Consider the following 23,565-nt stretch of genomic DNA (forward strand, 5'->3'; position numbering starts at 1 on the left):
GCTTATTTTGGCATGAAACCAGTACAAATATCGATATTCCGATTTTAAACGTTTCTTCATTATGGAAATGTTTCAAACGTTATTGTCAGTATATATGTCACATGACGAGAATATATTCATCGATTGGCTCTTATATATACTATAACTTGGCGATTTTCACGATTTTTTTCTCACCGCGAGAATGTCTAAAAATTATCATTAAAAGTGTCATACAATAATCGTTATCTTTTTTTTTAATGTGTCTCATTATTAACAATAAGATATTTCGTGGTTTTATTCAGCTTTATATATCCCTTCAATTTGTCTTATTTCTTTTAATAAACTTCAACTTTTATTTTTTTAAATTATTTTTTGTACTTTTTTTCTTATTCATTCTTCGATTTGCTGCAGTGTGCTTCATATTAATTTAATTTAATTTTACTTTGACAGTCGAAGGTCGATCGCAAAAGTGAATTAATTGAATTCCTCATCTTCAGTGCCGTACCTAGAGCAATGCCATCGGTGCCCTTGCACCGGGCGCAAACTTCAGGAGGACGCAGTCAAGATGATAAAATAGAAGTTTAAAGAAATGAGAAAAACATTTTTTTTGAAAAAATTTGTGAAAAAAATATATTTATTTGCAATAAATAAACGTTTTTTTTTAATTCAGAAGATAATTTTTTTTTGCACAATGCAGGTAAGTTACGGCACTGCTCTCCTTTTTCATCTCTGTCACTGCTCTGTCGCCGCTGCTGCCGAACGCTTACGACACGACACGACTCTATCCGAAGACGGCCGAACGTGACTCTCGAATTTCCGGCGCTCCACCGAAGGATTTCATGATGGCGCGTGTGTGAAAATCGCATTACAGTACACACCGAAAGTCAAATCGTTCGAATACGGGAATCTGTCATTTATTGTTTCGGAAATCGAACGCGGACGCGGACGCGATTCCCCGACGGTTACGCGATCGGTATAGGCACGTCAGCTGTCAAAGTCGTCGCGCGCTCCGTCGCCACCGCTTGTGTCTTTTCGCATCGTCCGTCCGTTCCATTTTGCAGGCAGACCTCGGTCGTCGTCATCGCGGACGCAGCCATGCAAGCGCAACAGCAAACGCAACAGCAACAGCAGCAAGGCCACCAGCAGATAACGGGCACCAACGTGATACTGAAGATGAACGAGATTCAGCAGCTGTCGACCGTCGGTACGATTATACTTTTTTTTCCGCGCCTTACTTGCTTCTACCAGCTCCTCGAAATCCGCCTCGAGCAGCTCTGCTCCTTTTATAATAACCTATATAACATCATCTGCATTGCTCGTTCCTTTACACTCGTTCTTTTTTTTCTACTTTCGGAGCACAAGTTTTGTTTTTTATTGCATTTCTTGTAGTTTTTATAATTTTTATGTATTTGTGTGTATATATATATATATATATATATATATATATATATACAATACAATACAATACAATACAATACAATACACATACACATACATGCGTGCATATAGCAGAAAGCGTACAAAAGGACAGGTGTAATAAATGAATGAATAAGTAATTTAGAAAAAATCTAATATTTTATAAATCTAATGTTTCCCCAATTTTTTTTGTTTACTTATGACGGTAATGAGTATAATTAACATAAATTTAGAGAGATGATAAATATATAATTTAAAATTCGAAATCTAATTTTTACAAAAATTATATTTCCCGTTTTTATTACTTATAGATCAAATAAATTGAATTATAATTCTGCTCTTCAATTTCTGCAGCAACTTGGATTCATTGTGAATAAAACAATTGCATATTTTTACAAGTATCAGGCTGTTTCTCTTTGATGAAGTGAGCTGAAATGTCCACGAAACGTTGGAATCAAACAAAAAGTCTACGTGATTCAAACCCGAAAACCAATTCTAATAATATTCGTACACCGCAAAAGTCTCAAATTGCATATTTTTTACAAGTAAAATAAGATCCATGGCAAATACGCACAAACATACATTTCTGAAATATGAGGTAACATTTATAAAATTTAATCAGATGGCAGTTATTATTCATCAGACATATCAGTATATATATCATTTGGTATATTTTTTAATTTTTTTTCTCATAAAACATTCACAGGTAACATGTCGTCGATATGCTTTTTGCTATCCCTTCATTATAACAGCGGATATCTCCCGCCCCTTTCTCTCTGTTTCCCTTTCTTTCGTTGTGAACGCGATATATGTAATATTCCACTTGAATATCTGTTCCATCTGCCATCAGCACCGAGCGGGGAAACACTCTCCACTCCTTCTTTCCCTCTCCCTTTTTCTTTCTCATTTATAGTTTCTCTGTGGTTCTCTCGCAGAACAGGAACGTATGCAGGAATTAGCATCAATATAGCATGAACGTTAATTCAGAACACATTTTCAAATGTGATCGATTAAAATTAAAATTTAATTTTCTATAGTCTTTTAGTTTTAATTAAATAAGCAAAAAACAGTCATTAAGTATATTAAGTTAAATATTATGATGAAATATATGGTCAGTATATACAGTCATCTCGTGTTTCATAATCAGTATAATCTCATTGTCAGTTTCTATCTATAAAAAACATTGGTAATATTGCGTAATATTGTTATATATGCTTCTGAAATAACATATATTATATATGTGTATAAATATAGTATATCTAATTTTTATGTGATTATATTATATGATCTGAGAAAATAATAAAATAGTTAAAATGTATTGTGTTAACACTTAAAAATGTATATATGAGGTCTTAAAAATTTATTCTTTGTTTTTAAAGGGACGTCTTACAATCAAAATTTTGTTCACATTTGCTTTCGGAATTTGAAAATTATCTTAATTTTTTTATATGGAATATAATATAGCAATTTATACATTAAAAAATAAGTGTTTATTCCTTAAAAAAAATTCTACATGAAAAAATAAAAATTGAAAAGATTTCATATAAAAATTTTTCATATAAGATTTTGTTTTCGAAAAAGATGACTTAAAAATTTTTTAAAATTATATGCTTTCTTAAACTTAAATAATCTTTAATAATTTTGTGTCATATTTTCGTGTGATAGCAATCTATTAAGACTCTTGGCTCCTTGCCGACCATGTCGAAATCCATGACGTCAGAGGCGAGAAAACACGCTAAAATTTCTTAGATGCCATTTCGAAATAAAACAATATTTCGATGAAACAGCACTTCAGATGGCTTTAGCACATTCTTAAAAAACCCCGAAAACTATCCTTTCCCCTTTATAATCAATCAACAGCTATAAAATGTAATATTATGAAGCCCAGTCCGTCTGGTCTTTGCGCATGCGCAGTCATTCCGCATGTCAAAGTCTGATATCTCGATCATTTTACAGATGTTGATTGATTATAAAGGGAAAAGGATAGTTTTCGGGGGTTTTTAAGAGTGTGCTAAAGCCATCTGAAGTGCTGTTTAATCGAAATATCCTTTCATTAAAAAATGGCATCTAAGAATTTTCAGCGTGTGCTTTCTCGCCTCTGACGTCACAATCCAATATGGCCGCGGTGAGCACCCAGGAGCCTTAATATAAAATTATAAAACTATAACATTTTATTTAACAAAAAAAAGATCTTAATAATTGACATTAGTGAAGAGAAATTTTATATAAATTTTATTTTTCGATAAAAAAATGTTGCTTTTTAGATATATTTTAATAATCAGCGAGATAAATTTAATAATGAGTAATACAAGATTGTTAGAAATTATTTAAACTTAAAAAAATATATTATTAATTTTTCAATTTTGTCGAATATATAAAGCTTTTTACAAACAAATGATTGTACATTTTCGATTAATTTTTTCATGTAAGAATCTTTATTTTCCTTATTATCATTATTTCGTAATTATTTTATATGTACTATCAATTACGAAATATACTATGTACGTATATGTATGAGATTTTTTTTTTATATTGATTATTTTCTAAATCGAAAGGCTAAAAGAATTAATAAACCAATAACGAGGAATAAAAAAGTCAAAGGAGCTGTAGCCGGAAGTTCGTGCCGAAAATAATACATTATTACAAAAAAATCAAAGAACAACCGTTTCGATCTATTTTAAATCATCTTCAGTGTTATTGATTATAATTTAATTTTTTTTATAATGCGGTACTAAAATTGAAATATCGCTTTAAAATTTTCTAAGTTAAAAAGATTAATGTAACATTTGTAATGTAAACTCAAATTAGAAATTTTTCCTTTCTTCAAATGTGAAAACATAAGGAAACACATAAAGAAACGTAAGAAAATATAGCTACATAAGTGCAGCTCTAAAAAGAGAGAATTTTTTATCACGATATACAGTTAAGGCTCATTCAGACAGGACGCGTCAAGCGTCAAGCAGCGAGCAGCAACCAATAAGCGAGGCAATATTTTTTACGCCATTGCTAATATTACCTCGCTTATTGGTTGTTGAATGGTTGCTGCTCACTGCTTGACGCTTGACGCGTCCTGTCTGAATGAGCCTTTATACAGTATAAAAATGTACGTGAAGCTACACATTTAATATACGCTCCTGAAATTATCTGCTTCGACCACTCTTCGCTTCAATCTGACGCTACGGCGTCAACCAATCGGCTCGTCCATCGCGCTATTAGGAAAGGGAGAGAGAGGCAGAGATGGATAGAGAATGAGCTAGCAGCTAAGACACAGAATGTATGCGCAGAACATCTGTGCGCAGAGCGAGAATCGGAGCAACGGGTATAAACGAGCGTAGAAGTTATAGGTTCGACTGGTCAAAAACTGATTTAGAACTATCTAGAAGATTCGCCGGGACCAGGTGCGAGCGAATTAAAAGAAGTGCGAAGTCGAGGAAGCTTTTTCTTTCGAAATCGAGAGTCTTCAGTACCTTGATATTGTGACTTTGATATACATCTTTATTACCAAAGATGAGCGTGCACGCGTACGCAGAGAAGAGCAACTCGTTGAAAGGCTCCAATGGATTGATTCCGGAGAATGAGGACAGTGATTGGCAAAATGAACAAAATATTTTGGTAGTGGCACAGAACACTCATGGCAAGGAGCTGATCAATCTGTCTGATAATAATCAGACTGTTAGCGTAGATACCTATTGTTCGTATATTTTTGGGATTTATCTCTTCTTTGTTAAAGGAAATGATATGTCATGCCACGGGGCTAATAGATAACATAACGTGATAATCGGGGAAAATGTTGATTATCACATTTCATAGGGCGAAATGGTTCTTTATTTGTTCGCTCGAATTCGTGATTAATCGTTAATTAATAATTATATCGCATAACTTGATTCGGTATACTTGTTTGCTACATTTTTATGACTTTGATGTACGATTCGAAAATTTACTTAGGGGGTTTAATGAAAATTAATATACATGTTATAATTCAATATATTTTGGAGTTTTTCTAAATTTCTTGGTCTCCTTGATATTAAAAATTTTCATTATTTTTAAGTTTCTTAAATTTTGTTTTTTTAATTTCTTTAATTTTTACATTGCTTTTCTTCTGATCACAATATGGTAAGCTATGGGAGCTTTCCAGCAATGACACAGTGCGACACAGAATATTATTCTATCTTCTTTCAATACGAGTGAACAACAAAGATAGAATGATACTCTGTGTCGCACTGTGTCATTGCTGGAAAGCACCCTATAATTGAAAAAGAGAAACAAGAAAAACATTCATTAATATCTATGATATTAAACAAAATGAATGAAAAGTATATGTAATATAATCCAAGTGCAGAAATATCTTATATTTCTATCAAACTTGAATTCCATGCAAATGGAATATTACTCACAAAAAATCTTATGTGCTTCAATTCTTATTTTAGGGTTGCTGGAACTCGCTCACAGAGAATATCAAGCAGGGGACTATGATAATGCTGAAAGACACTGCATGCAACTATGGCGACAGGAAACAAACAACACCGGTGTTCTTCTCTTGCTCTCCTCGATACATTTCCAATGTAGAAGACTAGAGAAGTACGTAATATCTTATTATATTTAGTTTATATTTGAAATTGAACATGTTACAGGAGAAAATTGGCAAATTTATATTTATAAATTATATATATATTTTTTTAGATGTGTAAAGTAAAACTATATAACTTTTGTATTTCAGATCAGCACATTACAGCAGCTTAGCGATAAAGCAAAATCCATTGTTAGCAGAGGCATACAGCAATTTGGGAAATGTATATAAAGAGCGCGGACAACTGCAGGAAGCACTGGAGAACTATCGTCATGCTGTCAGGTTGAAGCCTGACTTTATTGATGGTTATATCAACTTGGCTGCGGCACTCGTTGCAGCTGGTGACATGGAACAGGCCGTCCAAGCATACGTCACAGCGCTACAATACAATCCCGTGAGAAAATCGACATTATGACATATTACAGAGTTTAGATGTTACTTAATAAAACCCAAAATATCTCTCCAAAGAAAGTAAAACTGGAAGAAGAAACAAAAGCTCTTGTTTATATACAGGATGTAACTGAACAAACATATACGAAGCACACCATTAAATTATCTGGCCAATTTGGAGACGATTTTTCCTCAGTGAAAATGTTAAAGCACCAATAATTTTCAAGTTAATATATATATGTTGATATATATGCATAAATGATTGAAAAAAAGAGCTTTCATAAACTATAAACTTTGTAGAATTAAAATATTAACAAAACTACATTCTTCAATTAATTTCAGGTAGAGTTTACTTTGATAGAATTTTAATTTAAAGTTTAATTACAAAGATACAAGGTGGCAAAAATTGGAAACATGCAAAAAATGATGATCTCCTTCGACATTTTCGCTGAGGAAAAATCGTTTCCAAATTGACCATAGAATCTGATGGTGTGCTCCATATATGTTTTTTCAGTTACACCCTGTATAACATTTAAGTTGCAAAATTTTTTATTCTTTATATACTAAAATTATTACACTAATACGATTTACATCGTTCTTTTTACATTTACATTTATATCGACTCTCTTAGAAACCGCATTTATTTCTAGTTTAGTGAATTAATGTTTTATTATATCAAATCTTTTATTTTAAGCAAGATTAGTTATATACGGAAATAATTTACATATTTTGCTTGTTCCAGGATCTTTATTGTGTGCGGAGTGATCTTGGTAATCTTTTGAAAGCATTAGCAAGACTTGATGAAGCAAAGGTATGTTTTAGAAGCATTTACATTTAGCTAGTAAATTAATTCGATATATTACGCATATATTCGCGAGCATCTTTACTTCGATCAAGTTACAAACGGCGGGATCGTCGAATGAGGAATAGCGCATTATGCTCCTTGAACTAGTGAGAGATTATAGAGAAGTTTAAAAAAAAATTACCAATCTTTCCTTCCCAAATAATTGTATCATCTTTTCTATGAATCCCTGGGAAACAAAAATTAATAACAATCGATTCTGTTCTAATGTCTTCTCTAGATTAAGGAGAAAAAATTCAATTTATAGAGAAAAAAAAGCAGAGAAGAAAAATATTTCGCCATCTCTTGATTTCGAGGTATAAATGCATCGCGTATATATGCACGAGCTACAGTGCGCAGTTTTCCGTGAAGTAAGCGGGCCAAACAAATAGAATTCGTTCACGATGATTGCGACGAGAAGCTTTTATTCTTTGCCGAGCAACTTGCAAGCGCAGCGCGCGATTCTCCGCCGTCGAGAATATATATAAAATATTAATAGAAAATTATCCGTACAGATTTTTAATATTTTTCTTCAACAGTTTATACCTTCATCGAGGAACAGGCGAACGAGAAACATTATTGAAAGCGCGATTGTGATTGTGATCTCGATGGCGGATACGTGTTGAAAAGAAAATCCTTTATCCTGTAAAATCGAAAAGAGAACTGCGTTTCATGTCGCTGATAGCGAATTCTATTTTTTTCGCAGTGACATTAAGCGACGGTCTCTTAAAACCCTAAACAATATAACAGACATTTCTGACAGACGCATTTTTTTCGATCCAGATATGTTTTGGAAAAGTGTTTGCGTGTGTTTTTTTATTTATTTATTTGTTTTTTTTTTAACAAACGCGACGACAAGACAACTTGAATCTGGACATTTTAAGATGTGGATTTTAGTAGTTTTTTTTTAAATTAAAAAATTTTCTTATTTTTTTGTTTGTCATATGATAAACTCAGTTTATCTAATCTTTCGAGAAATTTTCTAAACTCAAGAATGAACACAAATCTTTTTTATAATGTTTAGGGTTATTGTTAAAATATATAAATTGAAAGAGAAGAATATTCTCTCTCTTGTATTGCGCGTTTTGCAGCAACACCGAGAAAACTATGTGCTACACTTTTGATTTTTTTTCTTCTTTTTTTTACTATTTCTAGAACTCTTGATGTTGTCGCAAATTATAGCATTGTTCAGCCAGTATCATGCGCCATTTTAATTCGAATTGATAGGCTGGCAGCGCGCGAACATTTAAGTGAATGAGCTGATCTCTTGTTTTGGGTGTGTGATTTTGCTGTTGTTCTCTCGTGGCATATGTGCATACCGCCACGTGCTGTGTTTTTTTCAGCACTTTCACTGTTGACGAATAGTTGATGATGGAAAGAGAGTGAGAGAGTGAAAGAGAGGAAGAGAATCTATTGGTGTGTATCATGATGAAAAGTTTATATTGGCGCGAGATTACTTGATCAATTGCTCTCCTTTAAATCGGATAGGTGCAAAAGAACTCGACGATAAAAATAATATTAATGCTATTTTTGTACAAGTGATATTATAGAAAATCGAAAAGTTACGAGACACATTCGAAATTGTGAAGCTCGCGGGACTTTTACAGTGATCGCGAGTTGCTTTCTGACATTGGTCCGTTTTGTTGAAAAGGGTCAAGTGGTCTACAATAATTTCCGCAGCGCGGCGCGGCGAATCAACCGAGACGAGAGCGTATCCGTAAGTGTGTTCTGCATATATATTTTTTTTCATTTGAAATATATTTCTAGATAAATTATAATGGAGAGAAGTATTAATATAAAAGATTAGAAGGAATAGGCTAATAAGAGCCGATGCGTCGGAAATAAAAACGCAAAGATTTGTATACTTATTCTTTATTTCTTTAGAACGTTTCGGTCCTTTCTTTCTGGGCTATCTTCAGCTTAATAATTTCTAAATACTTCAGATAAAGCGCTTGATTATGATACAGAGATGCGAGATTTACGAATACGCTCTCGGTGTTCGGTTCTGAAGATGAGAGCAATGAGGAAAGCTTCTCGTTACATTTCCCGCTATTCCCGAGAACTGGCTGGTACGCTCGTTTCTTGCCGAGCTCCTTCAGCCATTTACTTTTATCAATATCGTGAAATATCGCATTATTTCATTCTCTCGTACCACCACCACCACTCGACGGTTGATTGTACAATTTAATGGAACATTTTTTATTAGAGAAAGAGGAGAGAAAAATGTAGAGTCTGTGCAGAGCAGCTGGCTAATGAGCTCGGTGAGGCGTGCCGTTTTGCGGACACGTGAATTGTCAATTTTCTTTGTGTATACACGTACACACACACACACGCACACACGTATGTAGAAAGTTAAGAAAAAAAAGACAAAGATTTGAGGCGAGGAGTATAATCAGTGAAGAGACATTAACGCAGCTGTCTTATTGTTGTGGATGGGATGATCAACTCTAGGAGGGGAAGTGCAGGAGCAATGTGAGAATGGTCGGTTACCGTGCCGGTTCCTTCGTCAAAGGGTGAATCTGAATCTGGTTATTCAGTAACACTGTCTCTCGGTCTAAGTTTATTATGAGAACTTGCGAGCCGTACCTACCAAGTCAGCCTACCAAAGGGTACATTGCAGGTAAAGTAATTCCCAAGGCCGGTCTCTAAAGACCCCTACAATCAATCCAATCTCCTTCTCTCTCGACCGGCTCCTGTGTCGAAGGATTCCATTTTCCTAGATATTGCGAAGGATCACCGATATTTATTGTTTATTACTAAGATTTACGTACATTACATGAATCAGTATTATGCAAATCGATCTTTTGATTCGCTTAAATAAAAATTCGAGACTTTGCGAAGCCTTTTTTATTTTTAAAACGTCCCAGATTCATTACTTGTCACTGCAATAATGTTCTTATCGTTAAAGTGTAAAACTTAGCGTAAAACACCCTGTAAATATTATTGCATAATACGTTGCACCCTTTCGCTAAATAATGTTGCAATCCTTAAAAAAATCAAATCTATTTTAATTTAATATTAAAATTGTGAAATATTTAAAAAAAAATCGCACACTCCTTTTAATCCTTTCAATTCTTTTTCGCTTTTTTTTCTTTAATTTCAAGCAAACCTGTCATCCTGCAGAGACTGGTCGACTGTAAATGCCCTTCTTATTTATTGTTTAGGTACGGAGATTACTCTGTTTTCAGTATCAATGCAGCCCGCCTCTCGGCACGCGCGATGATCATCCACGCTAAATTCTTAGGGTCGTCATCCCGTTACGCCGTGACATGATTTTTTTCTCATCGATAAGTAGCTTTATCACACGAGTCCGAAAGAGACTTTTGAGAGTTTTGAGAGACTCGATTTTAGCGTACGCCTTCAGAGTGCAGTCGAGTACACCGAACGCATTTCGGGGACTCCGCGTGCACCGGAAGTCGCGCGTTATCCGCACATACGATGACGCCTCTAGCGCGCACCTAGATACCTCTATTATCCTTGACACTTTCCCGATTCCTATCCGAGAATGCAATGCTGATGATCGTGTGAGGTTGTGAGGTAACCCTCCTTCATTCTATTTCCATTTCTTACCCTCTTTCTTCGCTCTCGACGAGGATAGAAAAAAGGGAGAAGTTAATGAACTCGAAGAATGACAACGCTTGAGGAGAAATCGAAGAAGAATCCATAAATCGGAAAAAAGCTGATTGTAAAAAAGAATGACATACGGAAGAAATGAAAAATACTTTAAACTCTTGCATTGTGTCTTCTAAATCTCTTTGTTGAGAGTGTTATTATATAATTTTAATTTATATCTATTAGTAGGATTTTGGTTTCGTACATTTTTATTTTCATAAATTACATGAATTTTTTAATTTCATTCTGATTCTTTACTTCGTACGTATGTTAACATATATAAACATGATTTAAATTTTCCTAATGGTGATTCTCTATTGAATATATAGTATTACCATCTCTTATCCTCAAAATATCATTTTGTTAAAATGGTTCAAGACTTAATGCACTTACTAAGCCAAATAAAAGAAGTGCCTAATTAACATAAGTCAGAAGATTGACATGGTCAATCTTCTTCAGCTCTCATTAGAACTAGAAACGATGTGTAATTTTCGCCAAAATAAATTTCAAAAACTTTGGTAAAAGCTCTCGAGCAATCTTTCATCTATCTCTAAAAAGACCATCTGAAGAAATCTGAAAGAAACGAAAATCCATCCCACGAATGATTGCGAAGAAATCGTGGAAGAACTCGAGCAACTCTAAAGAGACTAGCGAAACTGCTCGAATTGATGATGAAGGGAGAAGAGATGAGCGAGGAAAGGAAACGGAAAGGAGACGTAGAGTAATGAAATAAAATATATTTTTTTGTGGAGTCGAGAGGGTGAAAAGGGGAGAGAAAAAGAAAGAAAGAAAGAAAGGAAGGGAGAGAATATATGAAAGAGAGAGTGAATGAGAGCGAGAGAGTGGGAGAGAGAAAAAGAGAAGCCGCAGCGCGACGATGGGAGGTCGGGCAAAGCGCGCAGCGCGTGTCCCTCTAAGTTCGCGAGTGAAATTGCTGTAAATCGCATTCTGTTTCTCTAGGCCTGCTACTTGAAGGCGATTGAGACACGACCGGATTTCGCGGTCGCTTGGAGCAATCTCGGCTGCGTGTTCAACGCACAAGGGGAGATATGGCTCGCGATACATCATTTCGAGAAAGCGGTTGCCTTGGATCCAAACTTCTTGGACGCATATATCAATCTTGGGAATGTGTTGAAAGAAGCTAGGATCTTTGACAGGTTTGTTTCCATGCGTTGTTGTTTATTAAATATATATGTATATACATTTTTTATTTCTTAAGGCTCCTGGGTGCTCACCGCGGCCATATTGGATTGTGACGTCAGAGGCGAGAAAGCACACGCTGAAAATTCTTAGATGCCATTTTTTAATGAAAAGATATTTCGATTAAACAGCACTTAAGATGGCTTTACGATGAAAGCACACTCTTAAAAACCCCCGAAAACTATTCTTTTCCCTTTATAATCAATCAACATCTGTAAAATGATCGAGATATCAGACTTTGACATGCGGAATGACTGCGCATGTGCAAAGACCAGACGGACTGGGCTTCATAATATTACATTTTACAGCTGTTGATTGATTATAAAGGGGAAAGGATAGTTTTCGGGGTTTTTTAAGAATGTGCTAAAGCCATCTGAAGTGCTGTTTCATCGAAATATTTTTTTATTTCGAAATGGCATCTAAGAAATTTTAGCGTGTGTTTTCTCGCCTCTGACGTCACGATTTCGACATGATCGGAAAGGAGCCAGTACGGGGATTCTGTAACTCATAACGACACGTTAACGATAGCGATATCGTCGTTAAGAGTTACAGAATCCCCGTACAGGAGCCTTAAAAGGGATCGATAATTAGCGACAAAATTTAGGTCAGAATTCTGAATTTTCTGAATTTTTCTGAATTTTTCTTATTTCAGAGTTTTCTATAAATTTTGCGTCCGTGTAATATAATAGAGAAAACATTCAAGTTGTATATATACTTGTACAAGATACATTGGCTGATAAAATTATAAACGGAATTCTATTTTGTCGCGAATTATGAATCGTCTAAAGTTTAAAGTAACCCAGGCAAGTAATAAATAATATGATTTATGTGCAATAATTAAGTTTAGTATCGTAAAATGTGTGATTTGTATTAGTAACCCAATCAAAACAAAAATTCCATCTTGTCTATTTACGTTCACGAAATAGTTTACGAAATAATATTACATGCGCACAGTCTTGATCAATCGACGTCTCAATATTTCCATCGTCGGTTTTAAAATCTGTGCAAGATCAAAACTGACTTTAGTTATTCCACTGATATATGACATAAAATTATTAGTGGCTAGTCCAAAGTCATACACAAGTCTATTATTTCTTCAGACTCTTTTTTGGGTTACATATCTAAAATTTAAAGATATTTTCCGCATATTTATATATGCAAACATTTTTTCCAAATTTTATACCTGTGCATACACACATACATATGTACGTAGGCTTAAAGGAAGTCTGTCCCTGGCTTTCCGACATGATATCAAGAAACTTCCCAGATAGCAAAATGTTAGCAGCATGTCGGCAGTATGACAGCAGATCTAATCATGACTTTACAGCAGATTCCTATCCACTGTGTCCGCAATTGATGATATTCTGCTAGCATAGTTAGTAAGCAAAATCTGACAGCAGATTGGCGGCAGAAACCGAGCAGATCTGCACATATAGTTTGATGGCAGATTGGCAGCAGAAACCGAACAGATCTGTCAAACGCAATCTAATAGCAGATTGGCGGCGGAAATCGAGCAGGATCTGCACAGTTCCTTGCCATTTGAATATATAAGTATAATAAAATTCAATATTTTTCGATGAATATAACAGATGCATAAGACGTGTTATCCGCTACTTATAATTTTTTTTTCATAAATATGATATTTAATGTATAACATATATTGTATGTAGTTATATGTCACATAGCAATTTTAAATGTTCAATTTAATCTATTAATTAAATTAATAAAATAAATTGTAAAAATAATTAAATTTATATAATTTATCAAATTTAAGATATAATTTATATGAGAATTAAATTCTGCTTTATGCTTTAAATAGAAAGTAAATGGATAATTTTTCATGTATATCCTATTGATTCTAATAAGTTTAATATTCTCATGTTAGACTTGTCAGATATCAAAAATTAAACTGATAGAAAAATATACTTTTGACCTTTTATTAATAGCCACGACTTGCAGACTTTATATCTATTTTGAACAGAAATTTGATTGCGAGAAAATACATCACATAGCGGTAGGTGAAGGAACTATTAAATAACTGCAAAATGTAGATCCTGTTGTCAATTTGCCATCAGATTGTGCGCGCGCAAATCTTGCTCGATTTCTGCCGTCAATCTGACACCAAACTGCGTTGCGCAAATCCTGCTCGGTTTCTACTACCAATCTGCTATGATAATTCTATACAAATCCTGCTTGATTTCTGCTACTGACTTGCTGCCAAATTATGTCAGCAGATTTTATAACATTTCTGCCAACGTTCTGCTATCATTATCTGATATAACAAGTTTTGTATAAAATCTGCAGTTTTTTTGCTGGCAAAAATATATAGCACACAGTTTTAATACATGCTCTTGACAGATTTGGCTATCTGGGTTATTACGCTATTTTAAAGATCTTTACTTAATATAAAAAAAATTATTACAAATTATAAAATCTACAGAGTGATATAAGAGTTATTTCAGAAAAATACTTTTCAAATTTTAATTTTAAAGACAAGTATTTCGATAAAGATGCGTTATGGAAAAAAATTTATAGGAACTTATTTTTACCTATTCTACATGTCCACGAGAGATTGCCCAGTTTTATCGATACAAATGTATGTATAAATTGAAGTCAAACCGGTTAAAAAATTAATTAGTTAAAGTAATTCAAATATTCGCAAATCGGAATTTTATCTCTTACATCGTCCATGTGGCATAACAAGATTTTAGAACAGTGTCGGTTTAAAAGTGATCCAAAAGCTAATATCTTCATATTACATTGTTTCCCAGTTGATCGCCCAGGAGGCATATTTGCGTAATCATTTTCGATACCTATGTATAATAATCACGAATCACTTGACATGAATGACATAAAAAAATTTTTAAAATATATATGTATAATTACACTGGTCAACAAAAAAAAACTTTTGTTTAGTTGCCAAGGATGTTTGAATTTTAGAGTATTTTGGAGATGCTGAATTCAAAAATGACAAGTTTTGTCAAGTTGGCTCTAGTTTTTGAGATAATGATACTCAAATTACGATTTTACCCCAATACGATATCTGTAGCTACTGACATATGCAGCAGGATTTGGTCTGTCTTTTTATTTTTTAACATTGTTTTTATCTCCAACATGATTCTGATGACCTACAACCTACATAAAAGAAAATCGTGTAAACAGCATTTTTATATGCATTAATTGTGATTATCTGCAATGAATCAGCTTACTTTGTTTTTTTTGTTATTTTACTAATACAACGCCATTAGTTATTTCATATATATACTTTTGAGATGATTTGAGACGATTTGAGACTTTATATGATTTGGGGATAGGCTACGCCTGACCATTACATTTTTTGCATTTTTTATGTTTTTCATGGGGCACTCATTATCTCAAAAATTAGAGCCAATGTAAGAAAATCAATGCCATATTCGGAGAGAATCAGTGTCACAAAGAGTTATTCTAAAATCAATCTAATATAATTGGTAATAAAATCAGTGTTGACCAGTGTTCTAGATCTAACACATTTGCATTGCACTCGAAAACAGAGTGCGGCGCATGAACTGTGAACACTCCCTGATCGATATTCGTATCCTAATATCCTTTTTAAGTTCATCATTCTCTGCGTTCGAACGAGAATTCGGGCAATGCACCGTTTTCCGTTTTCGAGGTGTTTCTCATGAAAAGTTACGGACAAAGAATCTCGTGTGTCATTAATATTCTCATATACATCTCAATAGTTTATAATGATATCATTTTAATCATTTCATCAGTTCATTAAAATCTTGAATTGAGATTTAGCTTTAGAGAGAATAAAGGTTTAATAAAAGTTTAATAAAAATCTCGAATTAGATATTTAATTTCTTGGTATCGTACCAAGAAAAATTAGTGCACAACGAAAAATTTATTCTTTCTTGAAACTGACGCACTGACATCCGCGACATTTGGCTCTTACTTGCCAGTTAAATTTAAATATGATTTTCATATCGATAACTTAAAGTCTTACGTCAATTGTTAATTTCAATTGGTAACTTCTGTATTTTTAAGAAAGAACGAAAGAATTCTTAATTTCGCATATTTAACTATTAATATATTCGCGTGTATATCTATATATACATTACTCTTTTATTCCTTCTCGTTTTTTTGCATATAAGTTCTCTGAGTTTCCAAGTTGATTAGTAGTTGATAGTAAAGCTTCCATGGCTACATAACACATTTATTTTTCTTTTTAACTACGTTTTACGCCTTTCTATTGATCTTCACCAAGATTGTCTGAACAGCCAAAATAAAAGAGATCGTTTGTATACTGCCCCACATTTTAACATTAATTTTCTCTCTCTCTCTCTCTCTCTCTCTTTCTCTCTCTTTCTCTCTCTCTAATGAAAATAGACGTTATATAAAATTTAATTTATATAACAAAATGTTATCATTAATAGGATGATGATGATGATAATGATGATAATGATGATAATGATGATGATGGTGATGATGGTGATGGTGATGATGATGATAATGATGATAATGATAATGCAGAGTAGGAATCCAAATGTAAAGGGCGGTTATTCTTGACACTACATCCATAGTTAGATTATTCCTCAATGTTTCTGCTTGAAGTATCATTTTGTTTATAGCCGATAGTACTGATATAATCCATTAGAGAGTGGTGAACACATAAATAATAATAATAATAATGGATCTATATCAAATATATTTCTTGGTAATCCCGACTCTGCCTTGGTGGGGAGGGAGTCCTTTCACGCACAAAGTGGGAGGAATTCGAGGACAACTATCGATTCCAGCAACCGCTCCGCCCCCACAGAAGTCTTTCGCCTCTCTTTTCCCCTTCCCTTGCGGGAGGATACGCGTGCTCGTTCGCGACTTTCGCCGAAAACGGGAATCTCGTTCGCTCGCTCGCGGGTTAAACAGCTTTCCTTCGACCGTCAGCTTCCCGGAAAGCTGACAGAATCTATCAGGATCTATCAGAATCTCCACGGGCTTGTAATTCCCGCTTTTATCTCTCGCCACTTAGATATCGTCTGTGAATTCCAAGATGAGTGGATCCTATATCCACGTGGATCCAAAGCTATACAATTTACGCTCTGTTGTAATTTTTATTTCGTTTCCCACGCTTAGACACGTCAACGTGCATGTAGGAATTTGTGTATTCGGGGTTCTACGTATCTAACGAAAATTCGTGCTTTTTGTTTTGTAACGCATTCGTCGAGAAAATCGTTGGATTCACGTAGGAAACACGTAGAAGAGATCTATAAGAATTCGCACGTATTTTTGAACCGGTATACATATATTTGGTCTCCATTTTACACGAGATTTCTTGATAGAATCTGGACCAGATTATCGGAAGAAACATTTAATTTTTTTAAAAATAAATGTGTGGACTCAACATTTTTCGTGCTTCGCAAAAGATTCAATTTTGAATCTTCCCTCGAAAATCTTTGCGCTTCTAAGAATCCCTTCCTTCCAAGGATCTCTTCAGAATCTTTTGCACCTGCTCCGCCTCTTCAAGGATTCGCAACTAATCTAACCAGTTGTGCCGTCAAGAGTCCTCTTCTCGCATTCAGATCCGTGGACTTTCGGGATCCGCGGGATCCAAGACGGGCGGGATGGGGAAGGAATGGACTGCCAGTGCGTGGTCGTCTATACGGTGATCTCACCTTCGAGTACTATCGCGCCCGCGCTTCGCGTACAAATAGAAGATACTGTCGCGCGCCCCTCCACCTCTGGATGCGTCTCCTGGATCAGGCGCTATCTTAAAAGGTTCATCAGACTCGTCTCTGTCGACGTTAGGTGCTATATTAACAATTTAAGTTTCTACAATTACGATCTGGAAAAAAGGCAATTTTTTCGCGGATATAGAAAAAAGAGATATAGTATTTTTATATTATTTAGCATTATTAATATATTACACCTAATCTTTTCACAGAGTTTGAAAATATAAGATCCGAAATCGCGATAATCATCTTTGTTTATCAATTGTTCCAGAGCTGTAGCCGCTTATCTCCGTGCATTGAATCTCAGCCCTAACAATGCAGTCGTTCATGGAAATTTGGCGTGCGTTTACTATGAACAAGGGTGAGTTAATAATTTGTGTTTTTATTTACGATGAAAATTAATCCTCCAGGACCTAGAAAAAGCAAAGGTGTTCTAATAAGCTAAGCTCTAAGGATCCAAACATCTAGCTAAACTACAAGAGTGAGGAGATACTGAAATGGATTACCATGTGTGATCTAGATATCGTTAATTGTAATAATATCACTCACTATAATTATTCTACTACGATGAAAATTTTCATTGTAATATATTTTCATTGTAACATAAATTTGGCTACATGAGAAATTGTCGACATTTTTTTCCGAAGAAAATGAAAGCAATCGAAAAACTAACTGATGTTACAGGCTTATTGATCTGGCCATCGACACATATCGTCGTGCTATCGAACTGCAGCCAAACTTTCCAGATGCATATTGCAATCTGGCAAACGCCCTTAAAGAGAAAGGCCAAGTGGTCGAGGCGGAAGAATGTTACAATACCGCCCTCCGGCTTTGTTCTACACACGCCGATTCTCTCAATAATTTGGTATGAAATTACACTGTTTTAAGTTTAATATTAATCTCTGTGTGAAAATATTAAAAATAAACTTTTTTTTTAGGCCAACATAAAACGTGAACAAGGTTATATCGAGGAAGCAACTCGCTTATATCTTAAAGCTCTGGAGGTATTTCCCGAGTTCGCAGCTGCTCATAGCAATCTTGCTTCCGTCTTGCAGCAGCAAGGCAAACTAAACGAAGCGCTGATGCACTACAAGGAGGCGATTCGCATACAACCGACCTTCGCCGACGCTTACTCGAACATGGGAAACACGCTCAAAGAGATGCAAGACATACAAGGCGCTTTGCAGTGCTACACACGAGCTATCCAAATCAATCCAGCTTTCGCCGACGCTCATTCCAATTTGGCATCGATCCATAAAGATTCTGGCAACATTCCCGAAGCAATACAATCTTACAGAACAGCGTTGAAGTTGAAGCCAGATTTTCCTGATGCCTACTGCAATCTGGCGCATTGTTTGCAGATAGTATGCGATTGGACGGACTACGAAGCTAGAATGAAGAAACTGGTGTCTATTGTCGCCGAGCAGCTGGATAAGAACAGACTACCTAGCGTACATCCACATCATTCCATGCTATATCCCTTGTCTCACGAATTCAGGAAGGCTATCGCTGCTAGGCATGCTAATCTTTGTATCGAGAAGGTGGGTGCGTTCGTCTAATTCCATAAATCGTTTCAAGCTATATACTATACATACAGTGCGCATAAAACAATTAATATTTTATTCATCGTCCTACAAATATTTTCTCGTTATCATTAAGTACTTATATATATATATATATATATATATATATATATATATATATATGAATAAATCGTTGCAGATTCACGTCCTTCATAAACAACCGTACAAATATCCGCGTACGCTGAGCACACGCTTGAAGATTGGATATGTTTCGTCTGACTTTGGGAATCATCCTACCAGTCACTTGATGCAATCGATCCCTGGCCTGCACGATCGCGAAAAGGTTGAGGTCTTCTGTTATGCGCTCAGCACGGATGACGGCACGACTTTCCGCGCAAAGATCGCGCGTGAGGCCGAGCACTTCGTCGATTTGTCACAAATTCCGTGCAACGGCAAGGCTGCTGATCGTATCAACGCTGACGGGATCCATATCCTAGTGAACATGAATGGTTACACGAAAGGTGCCAGGAACGAAATTTTTGCCCTGCGACCGGCGGCGATACAGGTCATGTGGTTGGGCTATCCTGGTACTTCCGGTGCAAGTTTCATGGACTATCTCATAACAGACGAGGTCACCTCACCACTGGAGCTCGCCAACCAATACAGCGAGAAGCTCGCTTACATGCCACACACTTACTTCATCGGTGATCACAAGTATGCAAATTTATTTTATTCACGAATTTTTTAAAATAACATTTATGAGATAGGAAAATATAAACATTATATAAAAAACCTAACCTCACAGAGGTAAAAAAATTACGTTAAGTACATAAAAAATATTCCAACTGCTAACAAAAAGTTTGAAGAAAATAAAAATAGGTATGAGATCAATACAACTAGCGCCAAGTATAGTAAATTGTTACAAATTTATAATAGATACTAAATGAAAATATAATAAATTATTACTAATTCTCATAATAGAGATACCTTGAGAGATACAAAATGAATTAGATTTATTTTTTAATTTCTAAAGCACTTTTTATATAATATATAATTTAAAAGAAAGTTTTATGCAATTCTAAGTCGTATAAACGATATTCAGACCGAAGTAAGATATGAAAACTTGGCGTGCCCGGGTCGTATTTTCAAATATATTTCAATCAAATGTATATAAGTATATATCTTTATTAAAATCAAGTATACAGGGTGTCCGGTAATAGTCACGCCAACCGTCGTGTGCAGATTCCTGGGATCATTTGGAGACGATTTTTCCTCAGCAAAAATGTCGAGACACCAATAATTTTCGAGTTATAAGCGATTGAAATTAAAGGGTTTTTCGCAAACTAAGCCTTGTGGAAATAAAATAATAATAAATTCACATTCTTCAGTTAATTTTAGGTAGAGTTTACTTTAATAGAATTTTAATTTAAGGCTTAGTTACAAAGATACATGATGGCAAAAATTGAAAACATGCAAGAAATAATGACCTCCCTCGACATTTTCGCTGAGGAAAAATCGTCTCCAAATGATCCCAGGAATCTGCACACGACGGTTGGCGTGACTATTACCGGACACCCTGTATATCTTCAAGAAAAGTAAAATAAGTAAATATAAACATTATATGTTCATAAGGAAAATATAAACATTATATAATAAATAAATTCTTAATGATTATATAATAACTTCTATATTTTTATCAATTTTTGGAAGTTTTTACTTATCCGCTTGACAAGACTAATTTATTAATTAATTTTTTTAGGCAAATGTTTCCTCATCTGAAGGAACGTTTAATCCTGACGGATAAATCGAATCATAAAGGCAAGGTAGCCGATAATGTAGCAGTAATCAATGCCACGGATCTTTCCCCGATGATCGAGAATACTCTGATAAAAGAGATTCGCGAGGTAATCGTACCGGACGCGAAAAAACAACCAGTCGAAATTTCTCTCAAAGTCGCCGAGTTACCGACTACCACTCCGATCGAAACGATGATAGCCTCTGGTCAATGTCAGATGTCCGTAAACGGTGTCGTCGTGCAGAATGGTATGACTACTACGCAGGTGAATAACAAAGCTGCCACGGGCGAGGAGGTGCCTCAGAACATTGTGATCACAACCAGGCAGCAGTACGGCTTGCCGGAAGATGCCGTTATCTATTGCAATTTCAATCAGTTATATAAAATTGACCCGCTCACTCTTCACATGTGGGCACATGTAAGTAAACGATCAGATTATTTTCGTAAAAAGTCAAGACTTTCGCCGAATTGTTCGTCTTAAATATATATGAATATCTGATTTTAGATCTTGAAACATGTGCCAAACGCTGTGTTGTGGCTACTACGTTTCCCGGCGGTCGGTGAACCTAATCTCCAATCGACGGCACAGCAATTGGGTCTAACGCCTGGCAGAATTCTCTTCAGCAATGTCGCTGCTAAAGAAGAACATGTAAGACGAGGCCAATTAGCTGATGTATGCCTAGACACGCCACTTTGCAACGGACACACAACCAGTATGGACGTTTTGTGGACCGGAACGCCAGTAGTTACGCTACCGGGTGAGACTTTAGCTTCTCGGGTCGCCGCTAGTCAATTGAATACTCTCGGCTGTCCCGACTTGGTTGCACGGACACGACAGGAGTACCAAGATATCGCTATTAGGCTGGGTACTGATAGAGAATAGTAAGTATTCGACTTATTGCAAAATTTTGTAAAGTTTTCTTTAGATACAGCATAATAGATAAATTTTTAATTTTTTTTCCAGTTTGAAAGCAACAAGGGCTAAGGTTTGGAAAGCCCGCTCGGAGAGCTCTCTATTCAGCTGCAAGCTATACGCGATGGGCATGGAAATGCTATATACAAAGATGTGGGAACGTTTTGCACGTGGGGAAAATTCCGACCACGTATCGGCTGTTGATAAGAATGACAACCAAAAATCATCGAACATGTCTTAAAATTTTTCACAAGTTTCACACGATCACTTTACTCCGCGATTCTTCGTCCCCAGGAAATTTTAGAGTTTACATCCGTGGTTAATATAGCTACTCTTTCCAATGAGCTCTTATATAAATTTCATATCTCTACTGACTTATTGTTTTGTATGATAAATCACGAAGCTTAAAATAGACAGTAGACATGAATACACACACACACACACACACACACACACACACACACACACACACACACACAAGATTCTATATGATATTTAAGCTCTGCTTTCACCTATTGCTCTTATTATTTATAGTTTTCTTTCAACGTAATATTTATGCACTTCTTTTCTCTTAATTGAAAAACATTTATTGTTTTTTTATTGAATTTACATTCTGTGGAAAGCTAAGAAAGCTTAAAAAAACTGGAAAAAATTTTATATATAAACGTACAAATTTGAAAAGTGATGAAAACACCAGTAATACAAAAAATTAACATTGGAGAACATAATCTATAGAGAAATATTTTCGATTTTTTATTTTCCAGATTATTCGCCTTTCTACATAATGTAATATCGATATTTGAATAAAGCATTGATAGTGGATTTATCGAATGTACAAAATTAAGAAGAAAAAGAAATCTTAATTTTTCGATATTCTAAATGTTAAGAATTCTATATAAAATTGCAAGAGAATTAAATATCTTAAAAATTATATATTTAGAGCTTTGAAAAAAGTTCAGATTTAAAATTACGAAATTATGAGTTTTTTTTTTTACTAGAATCTACAATTTCATAATTTAAGCTGAGTTATAAATTGTAATTGGAAATCCATTGTACATTTCGCTTGTGCTCCTACAATCGTCGCATTGATTTGCTTATTGTAAACAGTGTAAACATTATCAAGATATCCATTCTCCTTTCTAGCAATTGATTGATTCTTTAACGCACAGATATCCTTTGCACATAGTTTACTGAGAAATGCAAAGACACTTAACAAAGATTAGAGTTCTCTCGAGTAATCTTTCTCTTTCTCGAGTTCCTTATATCCTAGTTTACCATTTATTCCTCATCATCGTGACGAAAGATAAAAACGGCCGCAGGCTTCAATCTGAATTGATAAATTTGAAGATTTTGAGACAAAAAATCAAAAACATCTTAAAACGATAAAAGAAGAAACAGAAAGCAAAAGATTTGCGAGATCTTACTATTTAAAATCAATAAATCCCAAGAAATTTAAGATTAAGATGGCAGGGAGATTCGATAATTTCATTATATAAAGTTTCAGAAATTTGAATTTAGATATTGTTTCAATCACACTCAATATTCCAAGTATATAAACATTCAAAAATCGTAGAAACAAGTTTTGTTAAAGATCAGAGTTAAAAAAATAGAAAAAAAT

The 23,565-nt window shown here is 34.8% G+C and overlaps 1 protein-coding gene across 3 annotated transcripts; it reads left to right on the forward strand.

Annotated features, from left to right (window-relative positions):
- Positions 1-714: 714 nt before the first annotated feature.
- Sxc (O-linked N-acetylglucosamine (GlcNAc) transferase sxc) lies at positions 715-22,427 on the forward strand. Of its 3 annotated transcripts, none has more exons than XM_083034403.1 (12): positions 715-1,183; positions 5,823-5,973; positions 6,113-6,356; positions 7,095-7,163; positions 11,766-11,962; positions 17,988-18,077; positions 18,401-18,581; positions 18,655-19,257; positions 19,439-19,953; positions 20,999-21,452; positions 21,540-21,916; positions 21,999-22,427. In XM_083034403.1, exons 1-12 carry the CDS (start codon positions 1,075-1,077, stop codon positions 22,186-22,188), a joined length of 3,180 nt encoding a protein of 1,059 aa, XP_082890529.1. In that variant the 5' UTR covers positions 715-1,074; the 3' UTR covers positions 22,189-22,427. The 3 variants fall into 3 exon arrangements, with proteins under 3 accessions (XP_082890529.1, XP_082890528.1, XP_082890530.1); XM_083034402.1 differs by lacking the exon at positions 715-1,183 and adding an exon at positions 4,660-5,086; XM_083034404.1 differs by lacking the exons at positions 715-1,183; positions 5,823-5,973; positions 6,113-6,356; positions 7,095-7,163; positions 11,766-11,962 and adding an exon at positions 16,697-17,762.
- The last annotated feature ends 1,138 nt before the right edge of the window (positions 22,428-23,565 follow it).

This window comes from Prenolepis imparis, unplaced genomic scaffold (assembly GCF_030444845.1).
Source record: "Prenolepis imparis isolate NDT839.2.m4 unplaced genomic scaffold, iyPreImpa1.0 SCAF_3, whole genome shotgun sequence".
Classification (NCBI taxonomy): Eukaryota; Metazoa; Arthropoda; class Insecta; order Hymenoptera; family Formicidae; genus Prenolepis; species Prenolepis imparis.

What these genes read in the sequence shown, in the direction of transcription:
- Sxc (XM_083034402.1), top strand. Translation starts at nt 4,903, where the DNA reads ATGAGCGTGCACGCGTACGCAGAGAAGAGCAACTCGTTGAAAGGCTCC. An exon ending in TACTTCATCGGTGATCACAA is followed by an intron (nt 19,954 to 20,998) that starts GTATGCAAATTT and finishes TAATTTTTTTAG; the next exon opens with GCAAATGTTTCCTCATCTGA. An exon ending in CTGGGTACTGATAGAGAATA is followed by an intron (nt 21,917 to 21,998) that starts GTAAGTATTCGA and finishes TTTTTTTTCCAG; the next exon opens with TTTGAAAGCAACAAGGGCTA.